General features: G+C 37.9%; 1 protein-coding gene across 1 annotated transcript in view; it reads right to left on the reverse strand.

Annotated features, from left to right (window-relative positions):
• Nucleotides 1-15969: 15969 nt before the first annotated feature.
• Nucleotides 15970-27419, reverse strand: part of PPA2 (inorganic pyrophosphatase 2) — a gene marked incomplete in the record, with an annotated part of 16879 nt that continues 5429 nt past the window's right edge. The window contains 7 exon segments of the mRNA XM_072405661.1: nucleotides 15970-16143; nucleotides 17412-17451; nucleotides 18241-18310; nucleotides 18538-18623; nucleotides 20162-20289; nucleotides 21533-21659; nucleotides 23645-23731. Coding sequence (XP_072261762.1) covers nucleotides 16115-16143; nucleotides 17412-17451; nucleotides 18241-18310; nucleotides 18538-18623; nucleotides 20162-20289; nucleotides 21533-21659; nucleotides 23645-23731 — 567 coding nt within the window.

Raw genomic sequence — 27419 nt, forward strand, 5'->3', positions numbered from 1 at the left:
AGCAAGGGTATACACCTCCTATTTTTCAAGAACTCTCCACCTGGAAAGCATTCCCTATATCTTGGTTCAACAGGATGTACAAGATTAAAATTATATTAAAATACAAAATGGATCATTTGCTTTACTGTATTTTCCACCTTCATTACTTGCAACTTGGTTAAAGATCCTTACTGCACACAGGCATGAATTTACTGCATAAATGTTTTTTTGACTGTTCTGGTGATCAGATGAGAAAGAAATCATGATAATGGTCATCCACAGTATGGTGTGAGAACTGAGAGTACTCCTACTGAGAGTATGCAACCTCCTAATATAAAATGCAGCATGGCCACTGTTCTTGTGAACAATATTCTAAAGATTGCAGTCAGGAACAGTTTAAAAATCTATACATTTCCTTTGTATTAAACTGTGTTTGTGAGCCGCACAGTGTGATTGAGCCCTCAGCGTCTATTATATAGATTGACTCAGTTTTTTGACATTCGAGGACAGAAAAAAGGTCATAAAAGGAGATCTAATAGACAACCTATGTGCCTCATTTATGAAGGAATCACTGAGCTGTCTTTTAAACTCTACAGGGTTACACATACCATGGTTGGCATTTATTAAATTGGCCACATATAAAGTATGTGGTTCCCCATGGAATTCCAAGTGCAGCGGAGAGAGCACCAAAACTGGAGAAGAGCTGGTGGTGTCACTTTCAGGTCAGGTGACTGAGCTGTTCCCCGAACTTTTATTCATTTATTTATTTTTAACACACACTTAAAACTTTACAGCTAAGAGGGAGCTAAATGTGTTGATAAAAGCGCAGCATTGCGCTATATTAATTAATTTTCTTTGTGTGACCACAAAAGCAAGACCCAGGATAGTGAGGGGTGTTAAAGTTTACAGCCGGTCATTAGCAATGCGGGAGAGAGGCAATTTTTAAAAAACACTTCCACTAGCCATCAATGGGGAGGGTGGTACAGCCCCTGACACCACTGCCTATCATTTCAACTACTGAAAACCATGTTGGCTGTTATTGCATATGCTGACATAACACAGGGGATAGGTATAGCAGCCACTTTCATCAATGGTGGGAGTTACTAATATTACTACTAATATTACTACTACTATTACTCCTACTTTCCCTTCAATTTGTGTTGCAGAACACTACAAAAAAATGCAATGCCTCCCCATCATCAAAAGCTTGCTGCTTGTGTGCTACCCACTGAGTGTGTCTGGGGCCTCACTTGAGATTACTCTATTTTATATGTAATATGGGACTAAAACTAAATAGAGCCACTAATGGTACAATAAAGTCTCCAAATGCAGAAAATAAACAATGAAGATGAATTTCAGATGTAGGCAGCATGACATAAATATGATGGGGTTGTCTAATATTACACCCATTTTGGAAAATATGTAAATCTATACCAGAAGTTACAGGCAAGCCCCTGAGAACAAATCCAAAAGGTAATGTTATTCATCATATCTGGCTTCACTAAATCCCTTTCCTAAAGAGCATGAGATAACTTAACTACAAGAAATGTCTGCCGGAGCTGTTGTGGTCACTGGTTTGACACCGATAATTTAATTTTCGTCTGAAACCCTGGAAATTGAATATATCAGATGACAGGGGTATATGTATCTTTAAAATGTAATTACATTCTCTTCTGGCTCATTTGCATTTTTTCTGTCTTAACTATTGTCTGGCCATATGTCCGTATCTGACACAAGCTAGCTTATACCTTTTAGTGGGCTGTGTTCACATCGTTAGCAAGGCCTGCAAAGAATCACTTGTCTCTCTCTTTGAATTAATTGAACTATGAGGATTTTTTACTGCCTTTAACCAAACTTTGATGGATCCGTCAGATGTGTTGTGCTGAGACGTGATAATATACTAAGACGGCACACATAGGCAGCAGTGTAGCTTCTGGGTTTGTTCATGAATCTCTATTAATGCTGCTCAAAGTGGCAGATGTGGTGATGCTAACGATGGTGTGTTGGCCCTGTGGCTCTTTTTCAGAATCAATGGATGCTTAATCAGATTTCTCCTTTTATTTCCCTAATGTCCAATTCATTTGGTTCTTTGTTAAAGAGCCTGAGATCTGCAATCTGCTCTACCGTGAAAACCTTGGCAAACTTTGCCCAGGGTCGGTCCCGTAGTAATTAAACCTTTGCTTCTGGTTGCGGACCTCTGCTGTACTAGGCGTCAATTAGCAAGCATGACACACACTCCTGGCAAGGAAAATCCTGTGGGTAGTATTAACCTGTTAATATGGAAGTCTCTTCTGAATATAAGCAGTTTTTTTTTCTCTGCAGTTTTCTTTCTGATGAAATAAGAAGAGGTACTGCTTGAAGGGAGGTTCAACTATATTACCTGTGGCTCTCTACCCTTGGCTTCAGGTAAAATATTGTTTTTCAAGAAATATGTATGACACATGTCTACAAATATTAATGATGCATATAATAAAAATAAAAGCATCAACTGCATTTGTAAAATAAAAAAGGAAAGAAATGCAGTAACCGTAGCAATAAAAAAGAAAAACGATTACAGCTTAGTGTAGTAAAGATGTCATATATCATTGAAGCTAAACTTTCATTAAAATTAAAAAAAAAAAAAATACCACTTACCTTTACTTCCCCAGAGCCCTTGTTCCCTCTACAACTGGATTTGAGTTGGTCCCATGGCAGGACCAAAAAATAATCCAAGATGGCGTGGGACCGAATTGAATCCGATTGAGGAAGGAACGAGAGCTCTGCGGAAGTAATGTTAATTTTTATTTTAACCACCGGTTGCTGCTCTTCTGCCTATGTCACCAAATAATGTACTGTGCAGGTGTGAGATTGGGTGACATTTCTTAATGCAAATGTCATCCTTTATTAAAAGAAAAAGTATTTGGAAGAAAAATACATTTAAAGCTTACTAGATCAGCAGTTGCCAACCAGAAAAAAATTTGGGGGGTCCGTGACTCTGGTCCCCCGTCCTCCGATCAATTTCCAGGCTCAGGGAGGTGAGCAGGCTGTGTCCCTGGGCACAACCCGCCCACTCTCCCACTGCAGGCTTAGATCTGCGATGGGGGAGTGGGCAGGGTTATGTCATAATGACATCGCTCTGAGGGCGGTTTCTTGAATGATTTTAGTGTTCTGCGGACCTGAAAAGGTTGGCGACTGCTGTACTAGACTACTTTGGCCATGTTATATCCCTAGCTACACTAGTTACACAATTAGATGGTGCTAACTGCAGGGGAATTGAGCCCTCAAGGTCTTTGTCTGGGCATTAAAAAAGATTTTAAAAAGTTAAGTACATCTCTCTGCAGGCTGCATTATTTTGTATATTTATATATACCATTTGTACCAATGCCCAAGAAGAATTGTCAGTGCTGCTCAGTTCTTTTCCGCTGGACAACAGTCAACACCTCATCTTCTCATTTTCATATCATAGGGTCATAGGAGGGTCTATCAGAGAATTACTAAAGTAGGGCTGAAACATTACCAGCAGGTAAATATGGCCTATTTTTCTTGTGCATTTTGTTGCATTTTAACAAATACATTGATTTGTTAAAGAATTTAATTTAATTCTCGAAATTTCAATAGTTTTTCCAAAATTGCTATTGACTAAGCAATTAGATCAAAACTGTGCTTGTGGCCAGAAATGTTGTCCAATACTGAATTATAGGCATTAGGCAACCTTCCAACATTCAGAAAATAAATGAGTGAAATAAATTGTCCTATGTTACCACAGGGTGCACCAAAAAGAACTAAGAATGGTATGACCTAAAAGGTGATAATGTAATAAGTATAGTTCCACAATCCTCTATAACTAGAATAGAAGAAATATTACAATCCAGGTGATAACATAGATGATTGGGGAATAATGACTATGAAAGCACTGTGGTAAAATTAATGATGGTGTGGAAATTTTACAATCACTGCTGCCAGTCATTTGTGATCAACCTGAAATAGAAGTAGAGAGGCATCAGATGAATCATTTCTTCCTCTGTAGGCTTCAGATTAGTACATTATACAGTCCAATGCATTATGAACATGTAACAGATGCTTTGGTGCTTCCAATGCCAATGGGGGCAGTTAAAACTGATGACAAATGCATCAAAGCAAAACCAAGAATTTATTTAGTTATTTAACACAGGCAGACAAGCCTATCCTGGCAAAGCTGTATTTGGCCATGGACATAATTGAGGCATGTGAATGCACAAAATATTGTTCTGTGGAATTTTGCTAGACAATACAACATGCACATAACAATACCTAAAGATTTTACATCGGGATCTAGTGCTGCATACAGCCTTAGCATCCCTGCATGGTGCTTAGTAATATTACTACTGTCATCCTGGTAATGTGGTGGCTTTAAATGATAACATTTTATACACACAGTGCATTTCTTTACAACACAGTTTACCAGAATATTTAATGATACAAATACCCAACATATGTAATTACCCTATATCCCAATTAGTACATGCAATGTTGCAGTTTTTAGATATAGATGTTAGGAGATGCTCTTTGGGCTGACAATCCCGGCCGGTGTCTCATCGCAGTAGAGCACGCTCAGCCTATTCCTTCAAGCGGTGGCACTCGCAGCAGCACAGGGATTTTAGGATTAGTGCTCTAAGGGTTGCAGCATCCTTGTCTCCCTCTAGATGTGTTTTCCTCTCGGCATCCCCTGCACTGAGACTGCACAGCTGATTAGAAGAGTGGTTCCTGTGTAATCCCATGCTGTCATTGGCTGCTGGGGCTTTATAGCCACTCTGCTTCCAGCCTTCTGTGCCTGTTGTAGCATTAGCTGGGCTAATCTGTGCTGGAGAGATTCTTCTGTATTTTTATGTTGCTGACAATTGCTTGTTGATTATTCCCTTGTACTACGTTTGGTGTACTGATCTCCTATGTTTACTTTGGCTTTTTTTCTGGATTACCTGGTATGTCCTGTACTGTTTGTCTGTGGGCTCCTGGTCAGTTGCTGGTCCATCCCTAGACACCATCCTCTGTCGGGGGGCAACCGAGTGCAGGGAGATGCAACCAGTCTCCCGAGGTCCCCCGAGTGGGGGCTTGCTATAGGTGAAGACTGTGGCGTTAGATTGGGGCACTGGTGTCTGGTGAGGACTGGTGCTGACCTGGGCCATACAATAGGATTATATAATTTCCTGCATTACTAAATTAACAGTGCACTTCCTGGTATGCAAGGATGCCCTGGCTTCTTCTTACTGCAGGGAGAACTACTACCTCTCCTGTTGCTTCTTATATATTCTTTTACCAATAATCAGACCACAAACCATCAGTAGGTAATTCTGACAAAATGTCAATGCCTCTACTATGATGGCTGTCTCTGCACACAATGCAGAATGATGTATGATAAGTTAACAGTGGGGAAAAAAGATCACCTGCAAGGATACCATGGGCAATGCAGGTGATAAGTCTTTCGCCCTACTTGGCTTTTTTTTATATACAAAGCTACCACAACTCTTTAATACCTTGAGGGTATGGACTACAATTAATGTCTTAGAGGAGGACAGTTTCCTTTTATGTTCTTCAATATTGCAAATGCTTGAGCGTTCCAAAGTTCTGACATTTTTCAGTGGTGTTGGAGCATGGCCATTAACCCCCCTTCCTATTTTTATTGGCCTATTCCTAAAATGAGATGGTGTATGTGAAATAGAATTGGGATTGGCAAGCTCTTGCACTACCAGGAAGAGCTTTGCTTGTTAAGATTTTTAACAGATTTTTTTTAATGAGAGCTACAGCAGGTATATGTAGTCAGACCATGGTTCCTTTACTACCAGGTATTAGCTTCCTTTTATTGTATTTTTATTTGGTCATCACAGACATATTTAATGTTTTTAAAGTCCATTTTGGATCACAACATGGCTCATAAAAGACAGCTATAGGGCTGGAGCAGCCACAGTGTTACATTTTTACTTTTTTATAGAATAGACACACTGTGTTAGTTTTCATTGCAAGAAATCCATCCAGAAATCCATAGCAAATTTTATATAAATGAAAACATAGCTTTTTCTTACAGTGCAATTATTCACTTTCATTTCCTGTAGGATGTTTATACTTGTATTTCAATTAAATAAATATTATTGGCTGGCAAATCATGGGCACAATAAATTTAGAGTGATGCAAGATGGGCATGGAAAAAGCTAATTGAAATATAACACAGAGATCATCATAAATATTTTACATGGCCCGTTTACCCATAAGCTACAGAAGCTGTGACTTGGCTTACTGCTATCTTGTTCTAAGTTTCTCTAAAGGCTTTTTATCACGCTGAACGTACTCTGAACATGGTAGGGTTCTTACAGAACACACGTTGGTATTCTGTGTCCTCACCTGATCTCCTAAGTGTGCTCTAATTAACCTCCTATTAAAAACAGCCAGTGGCTAATTAGTGAAATTGTACTATGCTGAAGTGTATTTATCTGGGGAAATAAAAATTCATCAGAGCCCTGCCTGCTATTTGGTGATTTACATGGGGTACTCGAGTTATAAAGTACCATTCAACAGAACAGAGAAATTGCAGAGATATGTAAAGTAGTGTTTTAGGATCCCCATAGATTTGTGAGGCTGAGAAAAAATAGTTTTGCTATGTATGAATATTTAAGTTTTAGAACCATTTCTAAAACTGGATTGCCTGACAAATAAAAATGTATGTGTTGTTGCAAAAGCTTGTACCTTTTATTAACATAAAGATACACAGATTAAACATCATACCGCCCAACACCGGTCAGTCCTTTTTACTTTTTAATATGGTAAGCAGTAAGCATTTATTTGAGGTTTTTAATATTGTGAGAGAGTCTAGAGTTTTTTTTTTTACTTCTGTTATGGTGATATCAATACACAAATTGGAGGGTATAGGCATTGCCAGAAAAGAAAGCACAGACATCAATAGGCAGTGACTTTAAAAAGCTCAACCCAACCGTGATGAAAAAAGGGAATGTGGCTGATATACCTTTCTGCTGTAAGTATCACAAAGACTTGTCAAATGAGGGAGGTGTTATGGGTAAGCTCTGAAAGAGTCATATTCTGTCAAGAGACCTGGAATGATAGCTGTGTGGCTTGATGGAGCTCAGGGGGTGCATTGGTAAAACATGTATGGGGGAGGTACAGTGAAGTATTGGGTCTACTGTCATGGAACAGATGTGCAGAGGGCACAGTGGCGGGGCATGCATGGAGGGAAAGTGGTGGAAAACATATGCAGGGGAGGTATGGTGGTGAAGCGTGTCCAGGAGTGGTGCAGTGATTTGAACAGATGTGCAGGAGTGACAGTACAGCCATGCAATAGGTGCAGGAGAGCTACAGGGGTGAAACAGATGTGTGGACAGTACGGTAATGGAAGAAAAGAAGATTTACACAACGTTATTTCTTTGTATAAAATGATTGAGTCTTATCCATTAGCAGCTGGGGCTTTAGATAATAGAGAGCACTTTGTAAATATAAAATAGCAGCAGAAAATGTGAAATACAGAATGCAGGCACAAATAATCATGGGACATGGAGCAAGTGTGAGGGATTCTGTGTTTTTGTGCTTTTATATGAAGAGAACTAAATATTGTATCATCGGAGATCTAAACTTGTCTGGATCTTCATAGCAGAAAATGTGACAAGATATACAGGTATACTCGACTGCTAAAGCCTCTGAGCCAAAATTTTGTGACTTGTGAATCCAAGATTTGTTTAAAAGATCAAAAACCACCAAGAGAAACACATTTCTCAGTAAGCCATGAGGAAGGTGTTTGTTACTGATGTAGAGATATGTTTAGCAATACTTTTTTGGATCAGAGCTTCAATAGGTCAAGATTTTCTACCTTTTACAGAGTAAAAGTAGTAGTTAGAAAGATTTACCTGTTGTCTTCTATTTCTCCTGGAGTTTAGCACATTATCCATGACACTATGCATGTGAATGCTAATCCCATTAAACTTATTGTGAAATGTATTGATGAACCACTGTATGGTTCACAGTCCTTGCTGGAGTGGAAACTGTACCTGGGGACTTGCAGTGTTTGTATCTCTCTGCTTCATTTATTTTGTGAATAATATCCTCATTCTCTACATCCACTTCTCTTCTAATCATTGTCCTCGCCAGTCACAGGTCAAGAGTTAGTTAGTAATTTGGTACATATTAATTGTTCTATGGGCAGAATGGTACAGTTTTGATTTCAAGAAATTAATATTGGTATTTGATAAAGGGAAAAGCATTCATCTTTGTTCAAAGCATCTAGAGGAGTCTCATACTGTTCATAATATTGCTCAACCAAGGTAAAGAGTGAATGACTACAGAATGTTTGAAGTGTACTGTGGACAGATGTAGTGACCTTACCATTAGGTCATCATGTCGTTTCTTTATTTGGTGGTATACATGAAAGTAAAAGCTGTATTGCTCATTCTAGCAGCTCTTTATTGTCTTGGAGATGAAGTTTATACTGGATCCCCTCCAGGATATAATTTACCTCACTAAAAATGACCTCAGTCAAAGTGCTTATTTCACCACATTGTTTCTGGAAAGCAATGTATAAGACAGTAGAATCTGCTGGAGGGACTAATAATCACTGAGATTTACTGGTAACAACACAGCTCGATGTGACTATGCAGAACCTTTTGGATAAACCTCTGGATGATTTGGTCTGGAGGGAGACTTTAATATCTTCACCGTTAAACTAAATCACAAAATACTTTAAAAGTGGGGCTTAACAGTTTGCCAATCTATAGCCTGCTGTCAGTGGAAACTGTGAACGCCAAGCACTTGACTCCATGCCAATATTCTAAAAGGTTCTAGGGGAATGGAATTTGAAATAACTAGCATTCAAAGAACATCTGCAAAGAATCAATGAGCTCTTTAAGAATACTCACAGGAAATATTTAAGCAGAAGAAAATACTGATCTTGTGTTTGCATTATGCTTTCCTCAGGTTTCAGAATGCGCTAAACCCTTCTTATCCTTCTGTCTCCACAATTACACCTCATCATAATTCACTGGCTTCTTCTATGAATGTGCAGATACTTCACATCCTGGACATGCAGAATTTCTTGCTTAGACCGCTTTCTAGGCTGCTTACCGCTCTTACAGGCATACTGGACAAAGGGGGACATGGGAGTGCATGGTGGAGGTAAAATACCTGTTTACAATATTCAAATCTTTTTTTTTTTTTTTTTATACAGTTCTGCAAAAACACACAAAGCCAATCCTCAGTTTTAATCCCCCCTATTGTGTACTACTGTCCCCCACCTTTTAGATTGCAAGCTCTTTTGTCTTTTCCTGTTTCATTGTATCTCCGTAATTTGCATTGCCATATTTAATGTACAGTGCAGTGTAATATGTTTATGCTTTATAACAAAAGCCTAATAATATTTGCTAGTAATATATTTTACAAAAAATATTGGGAACAATTCATTAAACCTTTTTAGTGTGGATGGAACAAGAGGGGGTGGCAATAACCTTTGTCTAGTTATCAGTTGTAAGGGACCATTTGTCCAGTGGGGGCACAGAAATACACTTATTTTCTTTTCTTTTCTCTAGAATGGCAGAGAAATAGAACCTTTGTAATATCTAACATGTTTTTTTTTTTTTGGAAAGTAGATGACAAAGGTATATGTAAGTATCAGGTACTTTTCAGGGGTATTTTAGTTTGAGTCCTTATATGAAGCTCAGCCTCAGATTACAATATTAAAATGTCTGAAAACCTCAATAAATTATTTTATTGCAGTTCTCTAAAACTCATATTGAAACAATATATATAATAAGTGAAAGACTGAATTCACATATCCTTGGTATAATGCATTAATGTGCAATAATAAGCATTGCAGTATGGCAGCCCAAAAAAGTGGGCTGCCAATTCACCAATATGAAAGAAAATCAGATGTATAATTTCTTCCTACAGATCTCCACAATGCATGGTAGCAGTGTAAGGCTGTAAGGCATGGCTTCAGAAGTGCATTCAGTAAATGTGTTAGGGATGCTATTGATAATTGACAATGGATGTCACCTTTTGTTAACACAAAGCACCTCATCACCTCATTGGAAAGGTGTGAATGAGCCCTTCATACCTGGTGAAAGCACAAATGACAGCTGCCACTGCTTCTTTAGGAACATGCGCCTGTATTTTTTTTTTCTATTTCTTTAATGACAAGCAAAAAGGTGCGACAAGGTCATGACTGATGCTTAAAAAGAAAAGTATGCACCTTTATACACACTATTCGTTTTTTTCTTGGCAATTATTGTATTAGCTGTTCTAATATAGAACAGGTATATCAGCATTCTCCTCTATTGCACTGTATGGTTCATATTAAAATAGTAAAAAAAACAATGGGGCCCAGCAGTCTTTATTGTGCATGAGGCCCCGGTGGCAGGTCAAGAGACCAGCGTTCAACTCCATTACATTAGTAGTCAGACCGGCAGTACAGTTAGGTTAATGAGGAGGTTGTGGAAACTGGTCCAATAAGGAGAAAGAACCAAACCACCTGGCTCCTAGACAAAAAGAAAGCTTAGTCCTTGCAGTAGGGAGAGGACATTTTATTTACTCTGGTGTGCACAGGCAATGCTGGACATGTATTCTGCATATGTTTTTACATTCACAAGTGCCTATTTTCAGTATGTGCGTGGGGCAGGGAACTTGTTCTTTTACAAGTGAGCAGAAAAGCTCATATGTGATAGTTTTGTGCAGTGACAGGATTAGTAGCCTGTTGGATTCATAATTCCTTTTCTGCATTTGTTTTTTTATTTATTGTATTGTTTTTATATGGCACCAAAATATTATGCAACACTTTACAAAGTCCTTTGTTATATCACTAACCGTCCCTCAAAGGACGTCCTGCCCTAGTCATATGTCAATTACATAGTATAAGGACAATTTTGAGGGGAAACCAATTACCCTAACTACATGTTTTTAGGATGTGGGAGGAAACCCATACAAACTCCTTGCAGATAGTGTCCTGGCTAGGATTCCTACCTGTGTCCTAGAGCTGCAAAGGTAAGGGTGCTAACCACTAGCCAACCATACTTTTCTATAATTGACAGCATTAAAAAAAATAATAAACACATCAGAGGACATCAGTGAACCAATAATGTGATCAGTGCAGACAGCATGGAGGAGAAATTAGGTATGGCCTCTCTCCTCCCTATTATCCACTGGCTATCTTGATGGTACACCAGATCTGCCACTTTACAATGACTCCTATCTCTCCTATGTGATAATCCTGAACCAGCTGAAGAAAGGCGCACAAACTCTAGGCTGCTGTAGTGGACTGAAAGCTTTAGGACAATGGCAGCGAAAGTGTTAAATATATGTCTAGATTATGCAAAGTAAATTGTTTACATATTCTGAATAAACAATAAAAAAGCTATTTCAAGTCTGTAGCTACAGGCATGGAAAAAGATAATCTTCAGTTTGCAACAAAAGTCAACCCTACACAACATTTAATGGAAGTGAAAGGGTTAGAAGAAACTTAAAGCATGTTTTACAATCCAGGTGCAGCTGCTGGATCTCTTGTACATTATGCAAAAATGTGGGTTCCCCCTTCTCATTACCCCCCCCAAATAGCCCCGATCCCATCTACATATGAGGACCAAGTGCCACAAAATTTGGGTAAGCTTGTGCATGCGAGAGTGAAGAAAACGTGCAATAAAGCATGCAAGAAAAAATCTGAAGAGAAATGTAATAATTTTGACTCAAATAGCCATGAGTAGATATAGTTTAGGGTTAGAGGTCAAGGAATGATGACTTTACAGACAGGCTGATCGCCCAGTGCCATGTAGCCAGTTTTGCTGTATAGGTAGGGGAAGTCAGGGGCTACAATAGTCTAATAGCAGTCTGTCATTTCATCCAGCATAAGCACGAGCCATCATCCCTGGCGATAAAAATCTAGTGTGCGTACAGCATCTCAGCAAGATTTTATTTCAAGGTATATGATCACATAGCTGCCTGTAAAATAGTTATTACTGGCACAGGGCCTAGAATAATATATTGTATTTTGTTTATTAGTGTCTAAAATAAAGAACTGTTTGTTAGGACTTAGACGGCCATATATTTCATTAATTAAAGTAGCTAAAGAAATATTTCAGCTATAATTTGATTAGTTGCCATGGAAACCCAAACAAATCTTACCCAAGGAGATCTGTTCAACAAGGTCAGCTGGAGTGAAAAAAGGGACTGATGTGAATGGGCTCGGTTTCTTCATAAAATGCTGTAGAACTTGTCACTGCTACAAAGGGAATAAAAGAAGAAGCTTCTACAAGGAATAATCATCTATAATTAGGGTTATGTTCATTATACCCTAATGATAGCATAGGGGATACTAAAGTAAAGGGCACAGCCATGCTTTTTCTCGAAATGGTACAACTCTGAACGATCATGTAATACACACTGCCTGGCCAAAAAAAGCCCTGAAGCCTGTGCGGGCAGTGTTTCAGTATAATCTGGAGTTGTTTCAACTGGGCAGGTCCAGGTTCAGCAATGTTATGAGCCAAATTGGAGGTCAGCTGAATACCTAAATATACTGAATGACCAGGGTTTTCCTTCAGAGGATGGCATGGGAAAGAAATTCAAAATAGATCAATACCAGGATTCATCAGGCTCAAATTGTGAGACTGGTTCAGGGAGCATGACACAGTTTTCACACATGGTTTGGCCACCAGAGTCCAGACCTTAACCTTAAAGAGATTCTTTGGTTTGTGTTGGAGGAGTATACAAAGTGATGCGACTTTTCCCATCATCAATACAAGATCATGGTGACAAAATAAATGCAATGGAAATAAAATGGTATGACATTGTTATAAAATGTGTTTTGCAGAAGCCTATCAAAAACAATACCGCAAAGTATGCCTTTCATAACCAAAGTTAAAAGTGGTAAAATTAAATATTTGAAATTTTGACTTTTTGGCCAGGCAGTGTATTTGGACAGGATTGTTTTTTTAGATTTGAGTAAGGAACTTGTATAACATTTGTTGGGTTATTGTCCTCCGTTTTCCTGCTGGGAAGATTAAACCTTTTGATTTTTCTTGTCCACTATTGTCCCAAAGACAGGGAATAACGGGAAACCCAAAATGTTTAGTAACAGAGGAAATCTTATAATGGGGAAACTATTTAAGTGACAATTATCCAAGAGATTTAGTTTTTACTTTTCAGGGATTTATCACCATTGATGTTTGTGGAACCTAAACAAGACCGTTTGTCTTTGACAATTATGGAACTATTACTTGGTGCTCATTGACAGTACCAGGTACTGAACAAAGCCTTTTATAAAGCGTAAGAAAAAATCGGGGGTGGCTTACTTAATGGGGATGTCCTAAAATCGGAGAAACACGGTAGTCACTGAAAAAAAAGGATTTCATTGTTCTCTATAGTAAGCACCTAACTGTTTCCAACGTCATTTTTACAGATTTTATTAAAAAGGCCCTTAGATTCAAGTATAGAAGTTTTCAGGTATAGGAGTCAAAGCAGCGGCTTGTGGATGAAAACCCTGTGGATGGTTAACATCTGTGTTCTGATCCTAGTCGAAATAAATGGTACTGCAGGTAATAAGCTACCATGACCCAAATATGTGTGGTAAAAATAGAAATACACATTATCACATTTTATGATAACACAGGTCAACATGTCATTTTCATCAGATATAGTTTTATGTGGGCTTTGTAGTATTTTTGATGCAGATTTCAAACCTGTGTTCAGTTTTTCTCTAGAACATCCAGTTTTTGTGATGCACCTAATTATACATTGTGTGACATTTGTTACAAATAGCCTAACATATTACAACATTTACAGTTTTTTTTTTTTTTCCTCTTTAAGGTTAGAGACCACACTAACTACGATTGATTTCATTTGTCATCATGCCTAGTAACTGCCTTTATGATCCAGACAGTTTCTGTTACGTGTGTGGTTTTCATGACGAAAGCACAATGCTGCCAAATTACCACAGAAGATAAAAAATCATATTTTAGCTGTCCACTTGGTGACCAGGATAAATCTTGGCTCCACATGTCATCTGTACCAGTTGTTCCAACAGACTGCGTGACTGGCTAAATCTGCATAAAGCAGCAATGCCATTTGCAATCCCGATGGGGCGGAGAGAACAGCAAGACCATCTAATCCACTGCTATTTTTGCTGCGTCAACAAAAGTGGATTCTCAGGTAAAACTAAGCACAAAATTGTATATCCATATAATTAGGCCTGTTACCCATGATGATTTATTGCCAGTTCTGGTACTGCCACATGATGGGCTTGTTTATGTAGAAGGTGATGGGTAATGTGCTTGGGTTGCAGCCAGTTACAACCTGAATCATTTGATCCGGACTACTTGGCTGATGAAGATTTAGAACCAGAGCTAAATCGTTTGTGATCCAAATCTCTCCAAAGACAAAGCAGAACTTCTTGCTTCAAGGCTTAAACAGAAGCACGTCCTTGCAAAGGGTATAACTGTAACTCAATACAGAAAACGAAATCATAGGTCCTTCACTAGTAATGTCTCACTGTGCTACTGTCATGATATAAATGCACTTTTAACCAGTTCCAAACCAAGTTTACCGATTGCTCATGTTACTACTTGAAGCAATCCAGTACAGAACACACCAGTGGAACATCTGTGGGGCAGCTAAAGGTCATTGGCTTGCTGATGGGAATGCAAAGAGGAATACTGTTGTTTCCTATGGCTGTGGGACAGCTGATCTACGGGAGACCATTCTGTCAAGCGTGATTGGCTACCAAGAGATACCTTTAAGCCCGGAACAAGCAGTGTCAAGTTTCTGCCTCTGGTTGATCCGCATAAAATATTTCTGCCACCTCTCCATATCAAGTTAGGCTTGATGAAGAACCTTGTACAGACCATGGGTAAATCAAACTCTATGGGTTTTCAGAACCTTGTTGAGAAGTTTCCAAACATAGGCACTGCAAAAATGAAGGAAGGGCTATTTATAGGGCCACAGATCGTCTTCTTTGCAGGATGATGTTTTCAAACAATCTCTCAGCAGCTCATTTAAGTGGCTGTGTAAAAATTTCCTGGGCAACCATAAGTCTCTTGTATACAAGGAAGGAGTTCAGAATCTGCTTGATTCATACCAGAAACTGGGTTGTCGCATGTCATTAAAAATACATTTCATGCTTTCACTCCTTGGTATGGTGGATGACGAATAAGGAGAACGTTTTCACCAGGACCATCAGGTAAAGGAGCACTGCTACCAAGGTTTCTGCAATGAAACTATGATGGCTGACTACTGCTGGATGCTGTACCGCGACAATCCAGACAAAGAGTATACAAGAAAATCCTACTCTAAGCATTTCTGAAGAAACAATTGTACCTGATTGACATTGATCAGTAGATCTATACCACAGTGTGCCTTTTTTTACTTAACAGTGAAGATGTATTAACATTAACTTCAATGGTGCTTACGTTTTAGTACAAAATGCATGCACGTACAATGTTAACTATATTAGTACTTATAACTCAGGAACTGTACAAGTTAGATAAAAACTGAAAACAGATCTGGAATCTGCTTGAAAAAGTAGATCTGGAATCTGCTGTTTGATTATCAAAACTAATTTTTTGTTGACCTGTGTAATTCAAAGCCATTGTATGAAACTATGCATTTAAAAGCAGCAGGCCAACAGAGTCGGTGCCAACAGGCATGCATGGCATTTGACTGCATTGTAATGTACTGCAGGTTTGTTTTTTGTTCCCTGTCTGACCAGACCTTCAAAAGAAGAATAAAGAATACATCACATGGTAATGCGCAACATACTAAACAGTATAGCAATACAAAGTTTGGAAGGGGCCCAGAAGTCCTTTAAATATATTGCTGGCAACCAAGGTAACATGGTTACCCCCTTTGGAGAATAGTGACCAACCTGAATTTTTTCATTTCGCCCCAATTTGAATCTGTTTTCAAAGCATTATTGTACTTTATACTAACCCATTGCATTTTGCACATTTGATTGGACTAAAAGAATACATAAATACATAATAAAATGAAGATACAAAGAGAAGCATAACGAAAATATGTGTTTATTTACACAGTGTCACCAGGCTCCATGACACAATGGTAAAATAACAAAATATATATATTTATATAAAATAAGATATATCATCCATTTCCCACAAAAGTATTGAATATTCTATTTCAATCTTCAGGATCACTTCTTAAGGAAATGCCAGACATCAACTGTAAGAAAAGAACAAACATAGTAATGGGGAAAACAATTAAAAATTAAACCAAAAAGCAAGCCAATACCATGCATGGAAACCACCATATTCATGATAAATATGTTCGATCAGAATAACAATAAAAAGGGGCACCAAGGGGTCTATTTAACAAGAAATCATAATGAAATGCATTCATTTCAAATTCAAGTTTCCACATTTCCTCTTTTGATCACAGTGGTTTCCTTTCATTTACTAACGACTCCTGCTGAAGATTTAACTAGAATTCACTTGTTAAGCTTTTCTTCAGTCGGAAAGTGCTTTACTGTACTATTCATCAATCAGTAAATGTAGAGTTATTAGGAAACACATGAAACATAAATCATCGATTTTTGCACAACATTCAAATGATTCATTAGCTTAGAGATTGAAAATAAGTTTTCACATATGTACCAGTTAGGAAACTTTGGCTATTTCTTATGCCATTATTAGGTGACTCTCTTCTACCTATTTAAGCTCAGGTGTGTGTGAAGTGGTTTATGGCTGTTATTGGAAACATGTTTGGTTAATTTCCCAGCACTAGACACTTGACTACTTTTTTTGCTGCAAAGAGTAGCAAGCAAGCAGCTATGACAATATGGGACCAATGCCATCTCTACAACTGCCAAATGGAGAGGCATTTAGGCAATAGCACTTGTCTTGACCCGATGAAGCTGTTTATCTTTTGGCCAAATATCAGATGGGGAAACAACTAGGCATCTCACTGTTCTGTAACAGCAATCATCCATCTTACCTCAAACAGACCATTGGCAGATTGTCCTCTTATTCCCATACATAGTTTTATTTACATACTTTTATAAAAAAAAATGTATTATAATATTGTTTTTACTGAAGTAAAATATTTCAATAATGTTGTTTCTATAATATTGTTTTTATTTTTTTAGCTCAGATGGACTTTTTGCAGCATGAAATGTGCTTCAGGCATTTGATAGAGAGATCCATTATCCTGTACAAAAGGCATTGTAATTCCATCCTTGGCACCTACCTACCACCCAGGGTCAATGGCACAAAAGAGGTACCTTACACAGTAATTTTTTTAAAGCTTTCACAGATATTTCATTTTCTGATATCCCTCAGTTTTTTCTTGAATACTTTAGTAGGAGATGCAGAAAGTGCAAAGCTCAAAAATATGCAGTAACAAAGTTCAGGTGTAACTATTCAATAATAGGAATCACAATACAAATATTCATTATAGAAATTCAAGGTTCATATATGTACATTATTACCTACCTTCAGAAGAGATTGGAGCAGATTCTCCTAGAGACGGAACCTAAATAAATAATTAAAATTAAGAATAAACATTTATTTGTGAAAGGTTTACAAAATACAATAAAGCATTCAGATAGCTCTGATGCTATGACCACATACAGCTGAACATTATCATCACTTTCCCCATGTAAAAAAATTGTACAAGCACACATGAAGAGCCATATTTAACAAGGTTGTAGAAATTAGCTGTCCACATCAGTTGCATTCTTCAAGCACTAGTACCAGGGCATTTTGTAGATCGTAATAAGTGACCTGCCGTGCCCCAGTGAATATGTGAATAATAATTAATTTGACAATTTAAAACAAGGAAAGTCCCTTTTTAACGCATAAGTGACAAGTTTCCCTCATTCAACAGTAGTTCCACAACTATTGATACTGGTTGTATGCCAGCTGGAGCAAGGTCTATGCTCAGTGTAACATTTCCCTCATTTCAATGTGACAGTGTATGGACCTGGCAAGTGGCTGCCGAGTGGTTAAGCAGTGCTTCAAACAAGGAAGGTCAAGTGCTCCTACATGACCAATCAGGTATATCCAAAGACACCAGGAGGTAATCAGAGCAGCAGAGGATGGGGTGAGCAAAGCATCAGGGCAGGCTTTCTGTAATGATTGATGGTGTGTGCACCAGTCTATGCCCACTACCTCTTTTTTTTTTTTTTTTTTTTTTTTTTTATTTTTTTCAGCACCACACACCTTATTTGTTGCAGACAAAAGTTTAAATTGCCCACCTCTAAAGCTGCCACCCCCCCCCCCCCCAAGAACATAGTGATTTAACAACTCATAAAACACTTACAGAATTAACAATTGTTGAAGCTTCATCTTGACCGCAGCAGAAAGGGCTTTCTCTAACCAGAACATTTTTACTAGAAAAAAAAAATGTGAATTCTTAAAATCTATCTACTAAAAAGACCAAGCATTTTATGATAAAACCAAAATGTCTAAACATGACAGAAACTCAATCTAAAGAAAAAGTTTAGTTTTAACTCTCCTTTAAAGTCTGTATGTTGGCCTATAATTTAAAGTAAATATTGAATATAAACCAGCCTATATACAGGTACATGTGTTCAGAAAACATTAGCAGGACACTTACCATTGTATTTCCCCACTTTCTGCTTTTTTATGGATCATGTCTTTCCAGTAGTCATGAGTATTTTTTATAACATCAATTGCAAATGCCTACAAAAATGGGAAAACAAAAGGTTGATAATACTGCCATTTATACAGGTATTTACAAAAAGTCACAACTTAATAGCCAAGCAAAGGAATTCATGTACTAGTAGTAAACCCTAGAATGATCATTTAATTTATTATTATATGATTCCCTATTTAACTTTGAGAACTGTGTGACAATTCACTCACTGCATTAACCCATTACAGAAAAAACAAAGACAAAAAGCTACCTTAGGTTCCAAGGACATGATCTTTATCCTTAAATCACTACCTACTCAATAGGTAGAAGTTCAGGCTCAGGTCAAAAAAATCATAGCCCTGGATTTTGCACTATAAAAACCAAGTAAGCAAAAGGCAGCTTTCTATCCTTACAAGTGCTCTTTGACACAATTCTGTCAGGTCCACTATATTTTACAAAACATAAAACACTCCACTGGTCTACCGATTTGCCTCTTTTGTGCCCGGGGAAGAGCAGAATTATAGAATTAGGTTGTATACATGGCCTTGGCTTCAATATGACATTACCCTGAGGCAGAACCTCATTACTCAGTTGCATAACCCCAGTGGCCAATAGAGGGTCTAAAATAATATATGACAAAGGAATATTCTTGATCTCGACTTTAAAGGAAGGTATGGCCCAACAGCTCAGACATAGGATTTCCTGATAACTTGCATATTTCAGATAAATATTTAAAGACAAACACAGATATTTTCATGAACCACAAAGCGTTTTTCAACTTACAAGTAACATAAAAATTTACCATCAAACGTTTTAGTTATAAGCAAAGTAAACTGCATTAGTTCAGAAAAACATGTTTGTGTGATGTACCAGACTTCCATTTACCTATCTGATTATGCACAGGTCTTTTTAATATATACATACAGTAGTTAATAAAGCAAATAGGTTGCTGGCTTTACCTAATGGACCACTAGTCAGTAGAAAGTAACAGATGTGAGATGCTGCTGATGGGGGTCACCACACCTTGCTGTGGTTACATACACACACACACACATGCTGTTTCTTATGGCATTTATATTCTAAGCCCCCTGTAGTTTTCAGTACAATCAATTACCGCACAGCACATTGAACATCAAACGCAATACTCAGCAGCAAACATTCTTGAAACAAGAAAGTAGTTCATAAGAACCAGATGATTTTGAGTGTGAAATATGATAAGCCTAATAAGAACAATGGAAAACAAAATACCCATATCCTTTGTTATCCATGTTTGTTCTCAGCCACAACAAGTCAGAAATTCATCAGTGAGTTAACGTACTATTAGGTAAATCTGTTAAGTGGTAGTTTTACATTGAAATAAACATCTCCCTGGAGTACCTTGGCTATACATCACTTACCCATCCTATGTAGAGCCCGTAGCAGAATACTGCAGGGCCAAGCAGAAAGCAGCAGCCTTTAATTACAGAGCTGCTACATTTGCATCCAGCACTCATACCTGAAGGTTAATATGAAGATCTACCATTATAACAGGAAATAGGCCAAATTAGTTTCCCATTATAGTGAATTGTGTATTGTTTGGCCTTACTTGGTTTTTAAACTCTCCATTAAAGCCAAACTGATTTTCTGGCTTCCCATCAGGGACCTTATAGGATCTCAACCATTCAACAGTAGCTTCAAGATAACCAGGTTTGTACTTTCTTACATCTTCAATATCTGTGAAAAAAAGTAATACAATTTAAATATGACATCTAAATCATGCTTATCTATTGATAAACATATATAGAACCAAATACAGATACAAAATAATCAGGACACAAAAAAAAAAAAAATTCTATATAGTGTACCCATGTGCTTTGTAAGAATGACAATTTGCTTTTTCCCCTAGTCTTAGTATAGGTGCAGGGGGGCTGTCAGTAACAGCTGAAGTCCACTGCTGAGCTTAAGAACTGGAATAATAAGCTACTAGGCAACAGATACAGGGATCGCTTTGTAGAAAAGTACGCACCATGCTTTCCTGCTAATTTTACATGCAAATCACAGCCACCTGACATCAGGATTTTTTATGGTATCAAGCTGCCTTTGGAGACTAGAACTGCTCCAGTTTTCCCCCATGTTCCTTTTTGCAGATAAATCAAGCAATATATTACGAATAAAAGTGATCTGTTGCTTCAAAAGATGGTGGAAGAAAGGGTGAAGGGGAAGTGTTAGAGCTTCTGTCTGGCTGCCTTTGAGCCTATCGAGTAGATGCCCCCTCTTTATTTATGGCTGAAGGGTTTGGCCAAATCATAAAGACACTGACTGCAAGAAAAAAAAAAATGAAATTCTGACATATCACCATATTGTCCATATATGGAGATATATAACCCTGTCCTACTCATTCCCCTTCTCCAAAAATAACCTCAAAGGGCCTAAGACACTTGGCTGAAGCTCAGTCTCAATCCACACTCAGAGGTTTCAGTTGACATTTGTGCTTACTGCACCAGGGTTAAACGTGCACAATGTGTTGCATTGTACCAAATCTTGGAGAGAAGCTTTATTAACATGAAATGTGAACCCTGTCTTTTTTTCAAAAATATCCCTGTCAAAGTATACAAGGATATAGCATAGGAAGGGTTTAAACAAACTACATAAAAACATGTCTAATTTGGGAGAGACTGAAGAGTAGTTAATAACCTCTATCAACTCCCTGACTTTCCTGCTGAAAGTCCCACCTGCTAAAATCCATATTTGATAGTACGTGATATACGAATATGTATATTCTATATTTAGAATATAGTTTACAGGTGTACAGTGCTAGATAGTATAGACTTCTGGATCCAGGAGAAAGGCAGAAACTATTTGTGTTAACATGCAGAAAATATAACAAATCAGCATTTCAATTTTGAATCCCTTCAGTTATATAATACATTACATGTACGGTAACCTGAGCATTTTCTAACAGATAAAAATAACCAACCATTGAACTTATCAGCTTCAGGATCATCCGTATTGATTGCAATGATTTTCCAGTCCATCTCGCCTTCATCTAGGAGTCCCAGAACACCCAGAACTTTTACTTGAATTACATCTCCCCTGGAGCAAACCTGCAATACCACAATGGTTTATGTTTATGTAATATAAATCTAACATCCAGTATAGGAGAACCGATAACAATTCTCAAAGCCTTTGCAGTAGTCCAATTAAATTATAGAGTCAAGTGCAAGTCAATAACTGCACTAATTTATTAAAAAATCTGCAGGAGCAAAAGTGAACTAATATGTATGAATTTCACAAACCCTTTCACCCCCTTTGCAACTACACTAGTGGAATTGCAAAGATTAAAGGAATGAAGTGGAACAAAAAGAGAGTTACCTGAAAATGGTGGTGGGGATCAATATACAAATAGGAAGTGTCTCCCTCTCTCAAACTGACTGAAAAGTATTACATAGTCTTATATGCCCAATAATCTCATTTCTGCAACCATATTCTGCCCACACAATGTGCCCCCACCAACACTGGATGTAACCAACCTGCCTGAATGTCATCTAAACTGGCCACCCATGTGGATGAAAAATTACTGCAAACATACAAATTTTGTAAATCGATTTCATGAATTCCATACTGCTGAACTAAAACTTTTTTTTTTTTTACTAAACACACAAAGTGCCTCATCTTCATAAAATGGCTGGCTTTCCCATACAGCATCACAAACTGCAATAAGCTGTCATTACTGAAAATTAACTGTGGTTCATTAAAAAAAAAAAAAGAAGACAGATACAATGAAGCATGTCATTCATGAAAGACCCAGGAGACTACCAGCACTAGAAAGCAAACATCTGTATCCTTTTCCTAAAACCTAAGCCCAGAATTAGAATTTGAGAAATGGATGCCCCTAATTAGATGTTCACAGATCAAATTACTAGCTATAACACAAAAATTATAATAAGACCTTGTTTAGCATGTGCATTAATAACCAAATGGAAATGGGTAAAAAGTCCAACTAATCATAGCCTTCCAAATTTCAATTCCAGACAGATATAAAAGGCCAGCTATGTAATTCCAATAGCCAACTATACTTTTAGTGCACTGCCCTTAGCGGGTTCTCCTTTTCATGGCTTTTTTGCAGGCCATTTCCTAAACCACAGGATTTCCTAAACCACAGTTTCTCATGCTTGGCTTTTCTCTTTGCCGGAGTATAATTGTAAGTGCCTAAGATGTTATTGTAACAAAGAAAAGGTAGAAGTACAGTGCATGTATGTTTAATTAGTTGAGAAAAAAAAGCCTTCTTTCCTGGTATCAAGAAGATATTTCCCTGCCTAAAAGGGGAAGGTGTTGGCAATCAAGATATATTAAAGTAGAACTTTGGGACTTTTAGGGAGAAATCTTCCTTTTTAGTGCACTTACAACTCTTGTCTTGGTGACACCTAAATAATTTATGTTGTCCGTTACCCTGTCTGGAGTACATTAGAGATAGTTTGGATGCAGAGTCTTGCAACAATGTTTCCGATTCCCCCAACAATTCCTCCACAAGAATGGAGAACTCTAGAGTGTGTAACTGGAATTTTAGCACAGAAATAAGTGGATGGCACAAGAAAAGAAGGAATATCCGCAAAAGGCAGCAATAGAACCCGGAAGTGTTTGATTGTGCTACACACCAATTAGAGTTGAGGTAAGGAGTTCACCAACCAAGTATGTAGTCCTTGTACCCCTTACACCAACACTGATTAACAGAACACAAAAACAGGTTAATGTGTAAGCAGCTCAGTTTTATTCAACAGTGAAAATCTGGCACACTGAGCTGAGTTTTGGTATTGAGCAGTTGTTGGCTAACATTGTGTATTATAAAGAATACCATCTTACCGTTACACAGATGTTACAACATGATGAAAACAGTGGGTTAATAAACATTGCTTTCACAACCTAAAAATTCATATAATCGTTTTATGTTAACCCCTACATTGACTGGATGTTGCAAAAGGCCTTTAGCCATTACTGTCCCACATGCCACAATTTCAACCAATCCCATTCTCCACACAAAAAACAAAACCGTTCAATGTAAATTTTAAAACGAATATAATTTATAGCGCACCTTGGAGCCGATTTCACAGACATCTATAGGATCATTATCTCCAAAGCAGTTTGTATCCTGGTCTTTGTGACTAGGATCCTCCCAAGTCTGTTAAGCAAAAATAAAGAGTTATGTCAGTAATGGTGGACTTGGCCACACTGCTTATTCCCAAGGATATATGCAGGCGACTAGATCCAATAACTCAAACTTATTATCATGCAATATAGGACTGCCCTGCCCCTACCATTAAGCCTCATGTGAAGAGGCCTAAAATTAATTTTTTTAAAACAAAACCTAATAAAGGTAGTCCCCGATTTAAGGACACCCGACATACAGACGATTCCTTGATAGAAACAGGCTTCCTGTGCAGGACAAAGGCTTGATAAGGGGGAGGGGGCAGTTCTCATGACTTGCAGAAGAAATCTTTTGCTAAACACAGCTGAGACTGAGCTCTTCTGCAAGCTCTTGTAACTCTTTAATGACCAAGACATACACTGCAGTTTTTTCTATTTGCATATCAAAGCACAGCTTGCTCCAGAAGTTAATGAATGTCTAGGCTAGAATAAGGTTTTTTTTTTTTTTTGATTTGTTTGTGGTTAGCTCACAGTGAGGATATTAAACAGTAACTGACACCATGCTGCCTAATAATATGTTGAGACAAACATCTGTCTTATTTGCATTTAATAAAATAATGTACCTGTTCCAACTTAAATACAAATTCAAAGAACAAACCTACAGTCCTTTAACCGTATGTAACCCTGGGACTACCTGTATATTTTACCTTTATTAACAGGCATTCTTCTGTGCCCATACTTACTTCGTCCCTGCCTAAAGTAATTTCCAAACTTGATGCCACATATATGTAACTGTACCGAAATCCTGGTTTCAGGTAATACATGATTTTCATTTACAGGCACGTCATTCTATATACTTAATTTGCCATTTTATGTTCTGTTCAGTACTATCCTCCCTCAGTCATATGATCTCTTCCTCCCTAATGTACTGAAAACTGGTTCCGGCAGATGAGGGAGGAAAGTGTAAAAAAAATAATCAGTAATGTACGTTTATAAACCAGCACATGAAGTACCTTCTACTACCCTCCAATAACAAGGCAACATCTCTGTGGCAATTCCTCACCTGTCATGGAAATTGCACAAGAGAAGCAAGGCAGTTTATAGTATCCTTTGTCTCACTAGGGCAAGGAGTGCCTGGAGGGCTGGCTCAGCAAGGGTTTTTTCAGAAAGTTTTAACATGAATTACCTAAAGCCATTGAAGGAGCACTGTACATACAGCATTGTCGTGTTCTATAGTTGCATCCTTCTCAATAGACAACAGCAGTTGTTAGTTGTCAATCATTAACAATCCAGCATGAAGAATCACTTATCAATTTTAAGGGTCGATGACAAGCATCTATTATCTGAACACAGCTTAAAAGATGCATTTTGTTTCTTTTCAGCAAGAACACTATGGGGCCTATTTATAAAAATAAATTAGATAGTTATTCATCGAGCAAAAATGCAGGTAAATTAAGCTGCATACAGATATTACATTTCTGTTGCTAGAAACGATCTTTTAAAATTGTCCAAGACAATCCCAATCATTATTTGGTAATCGTTAGTAACAGGGATGTTTCACACACTTTCACCTTCCAGAATTCTGCTTTTAAGATCCAAAGGGACTATTGTCCTACCATTTGTATATAACACACCAAAAAAAATTGTAGCATCTGTGCAGTTATGTGTTTTTCTAGGCAATAAAAGTGAATTACTGTTCGTGGGAGGGGCTAACAGTGTGAAGAAAGCTCCCTGAAAACAGCACTGTGCCTCATTACTCCTCAAGAACAATCGCCAGAGATTAGAGAAGAAAAACCCAAAACATCCTGATGGGTGGATGTCAGGTCTTGAGGAGTGGCTATTGCCGGACAGGCTGCATTGCATGCAGATCACCTAGGTCACCTGCATGCAATATTGAGCCTTCACAGGTAAAAGAACTGAAATGCAATGAAAGAAAGTGGTGGGCTGGGGACAGAAAGGCTGGAGAGATAAGAACTAGATGACGGTGGGCATACTTCAGGCAGGAAATAGGAAGGGCTTGTTAAAGCTTCCAGTGTGCAGTAAGATCAGTCAGCAGTTTAAGTACAGAAGAAAAGGCTGTACAACTGTGCAAAACTAAATGCAAGGCTGGGGATCCAAATTAAATTAAATTTAAATTATTGTGTTGACAGTGTGACAATATTCTTGTTGAGATGGAGAGCATAAGATTATTTAGATCGCACTGTTCATAGTTTTGGAAGAAAGCAAAGAGTGTAAATACATTATTTTAACTGATTATTATTTCTTTCTATTCTTTAAATACTGTATTACTTCATCCATACCTTATCCCAACTAGACTTTAATTTCTTTGCTGGTACATCATTGTTCTGAATAAAAACAAGACAGATATATGCAGCAGTCAATAAACATGACAATACATCAGGACTATATTTTAATCTGTATTAGAGACCAGCGAATATGGCAGTTCAGGAAAGTTTCTAATTCTTATATACAAAAGGCATCATAGAGAGCCTGAATACGCTATAATTTCATCACACAGCAGTGTGTATTTGGAAGGGAATCATTGCAGATGCTTTAGAAGGTTTAGTGGTGCTACAGAGAACATCCTTCAGTGCTTTGAACAAACAAAACTTGTTTAGTTTTCGGCGGAAATACTTCCCCCAAACTTTGCTTACTTTGGTTTCACGATCACTAGGAACTTTGAAGTGTCTGAATGCCTATGGCTTTCTCACCCAGCTATACTGCAAACATCCAATTACTTTTTTAAAATGTTTGACCATAAAGAAATGGCAGCTTTTGGAGTGGGCATCTTCAGAATCTTAAAAACCCGTAACAGATCATCAAACAGCAGCCAGGAAACAGATACAGTTCCCACAAAGGATTACCAGTAGGGCCTTTTAGGGGTAATAAACCAATCAAGCCTGAGTCAGCAGGAGATGAATGAATGGCTAGACAGGTGGGTTTGGGGTGATGGCCAATCTAGACATTTTTAGTGAGACCTAAAATAGATCACCCCGTCTGGCTTTACCTCTAGCTTCCCATATCAAATTAGCTAGGAGGTCTAGTAAATTCCTGAAGTTACATTATCCAATCCCAGTCTAGGGGATGTGTGTCAAGCAATAGTCATCTTACAGATCACACACAGTAACCAATCCAAGAGCCCCAATGATACCTAATAGGAATTACCTATCTAAAAATGGGAACTGAGAGAATGGAGGTCTCTTGCTCTTCTCTTCTCCTGAGGGTCTTCTTAGACTCCTCTGAGGAATCAGGCTCCTGGGGTACCCATCTACATCTTAGCAGGTAGCTATTCCTGAATGCATTCCTACATTGTCCTATATATGGTATTATGTGGTTTTGCTATTTTGTAATTGCTGTAATATGTACTGACCATTATTAGATCAGTGCTCAACCCAGAATTTTTTTTAAGCCGGGTGGGAAGAAATTTTAGGTGGGTGCCAGCCCCTGTGTTGTGACCAAACTCTTTGGTAACCACCCAAAAACAGCCGGGTGGGCGCTGAAAAGTGCCGGGTGGTGCGCCCAGCTAAAAGTGCCTGGGGAGAACCCTGTTAGATTATTACAGGGGTTTACCTACTAACAACATTATTTTCATTTCCTGTATACTTTGGTTGGTATAGAGATAGTAACTTCAATAAACAATCTGGCTGTGCATTTTAAGTTTCAACTTGTTCCTTAATAAACTGTTTGAATTACTTGAGTTTATTGAGTATGGATATCCTATT

This window comes from Pyxicephalus adspersus, chromosome 3 (genome assembly GCF_032062135.1).
Source record: "Pyxicephalus adspersus chromosome 3, UCB_Pads_2.0, whole genome shotgun sequence".
Classification (NCBI taxonomy): Eukaryota; Metazoa; Chordata; class Amphibia; order Anura; family Pyxicephalidae; genus Pyxicephalus; species Pyxicephalus adspersus.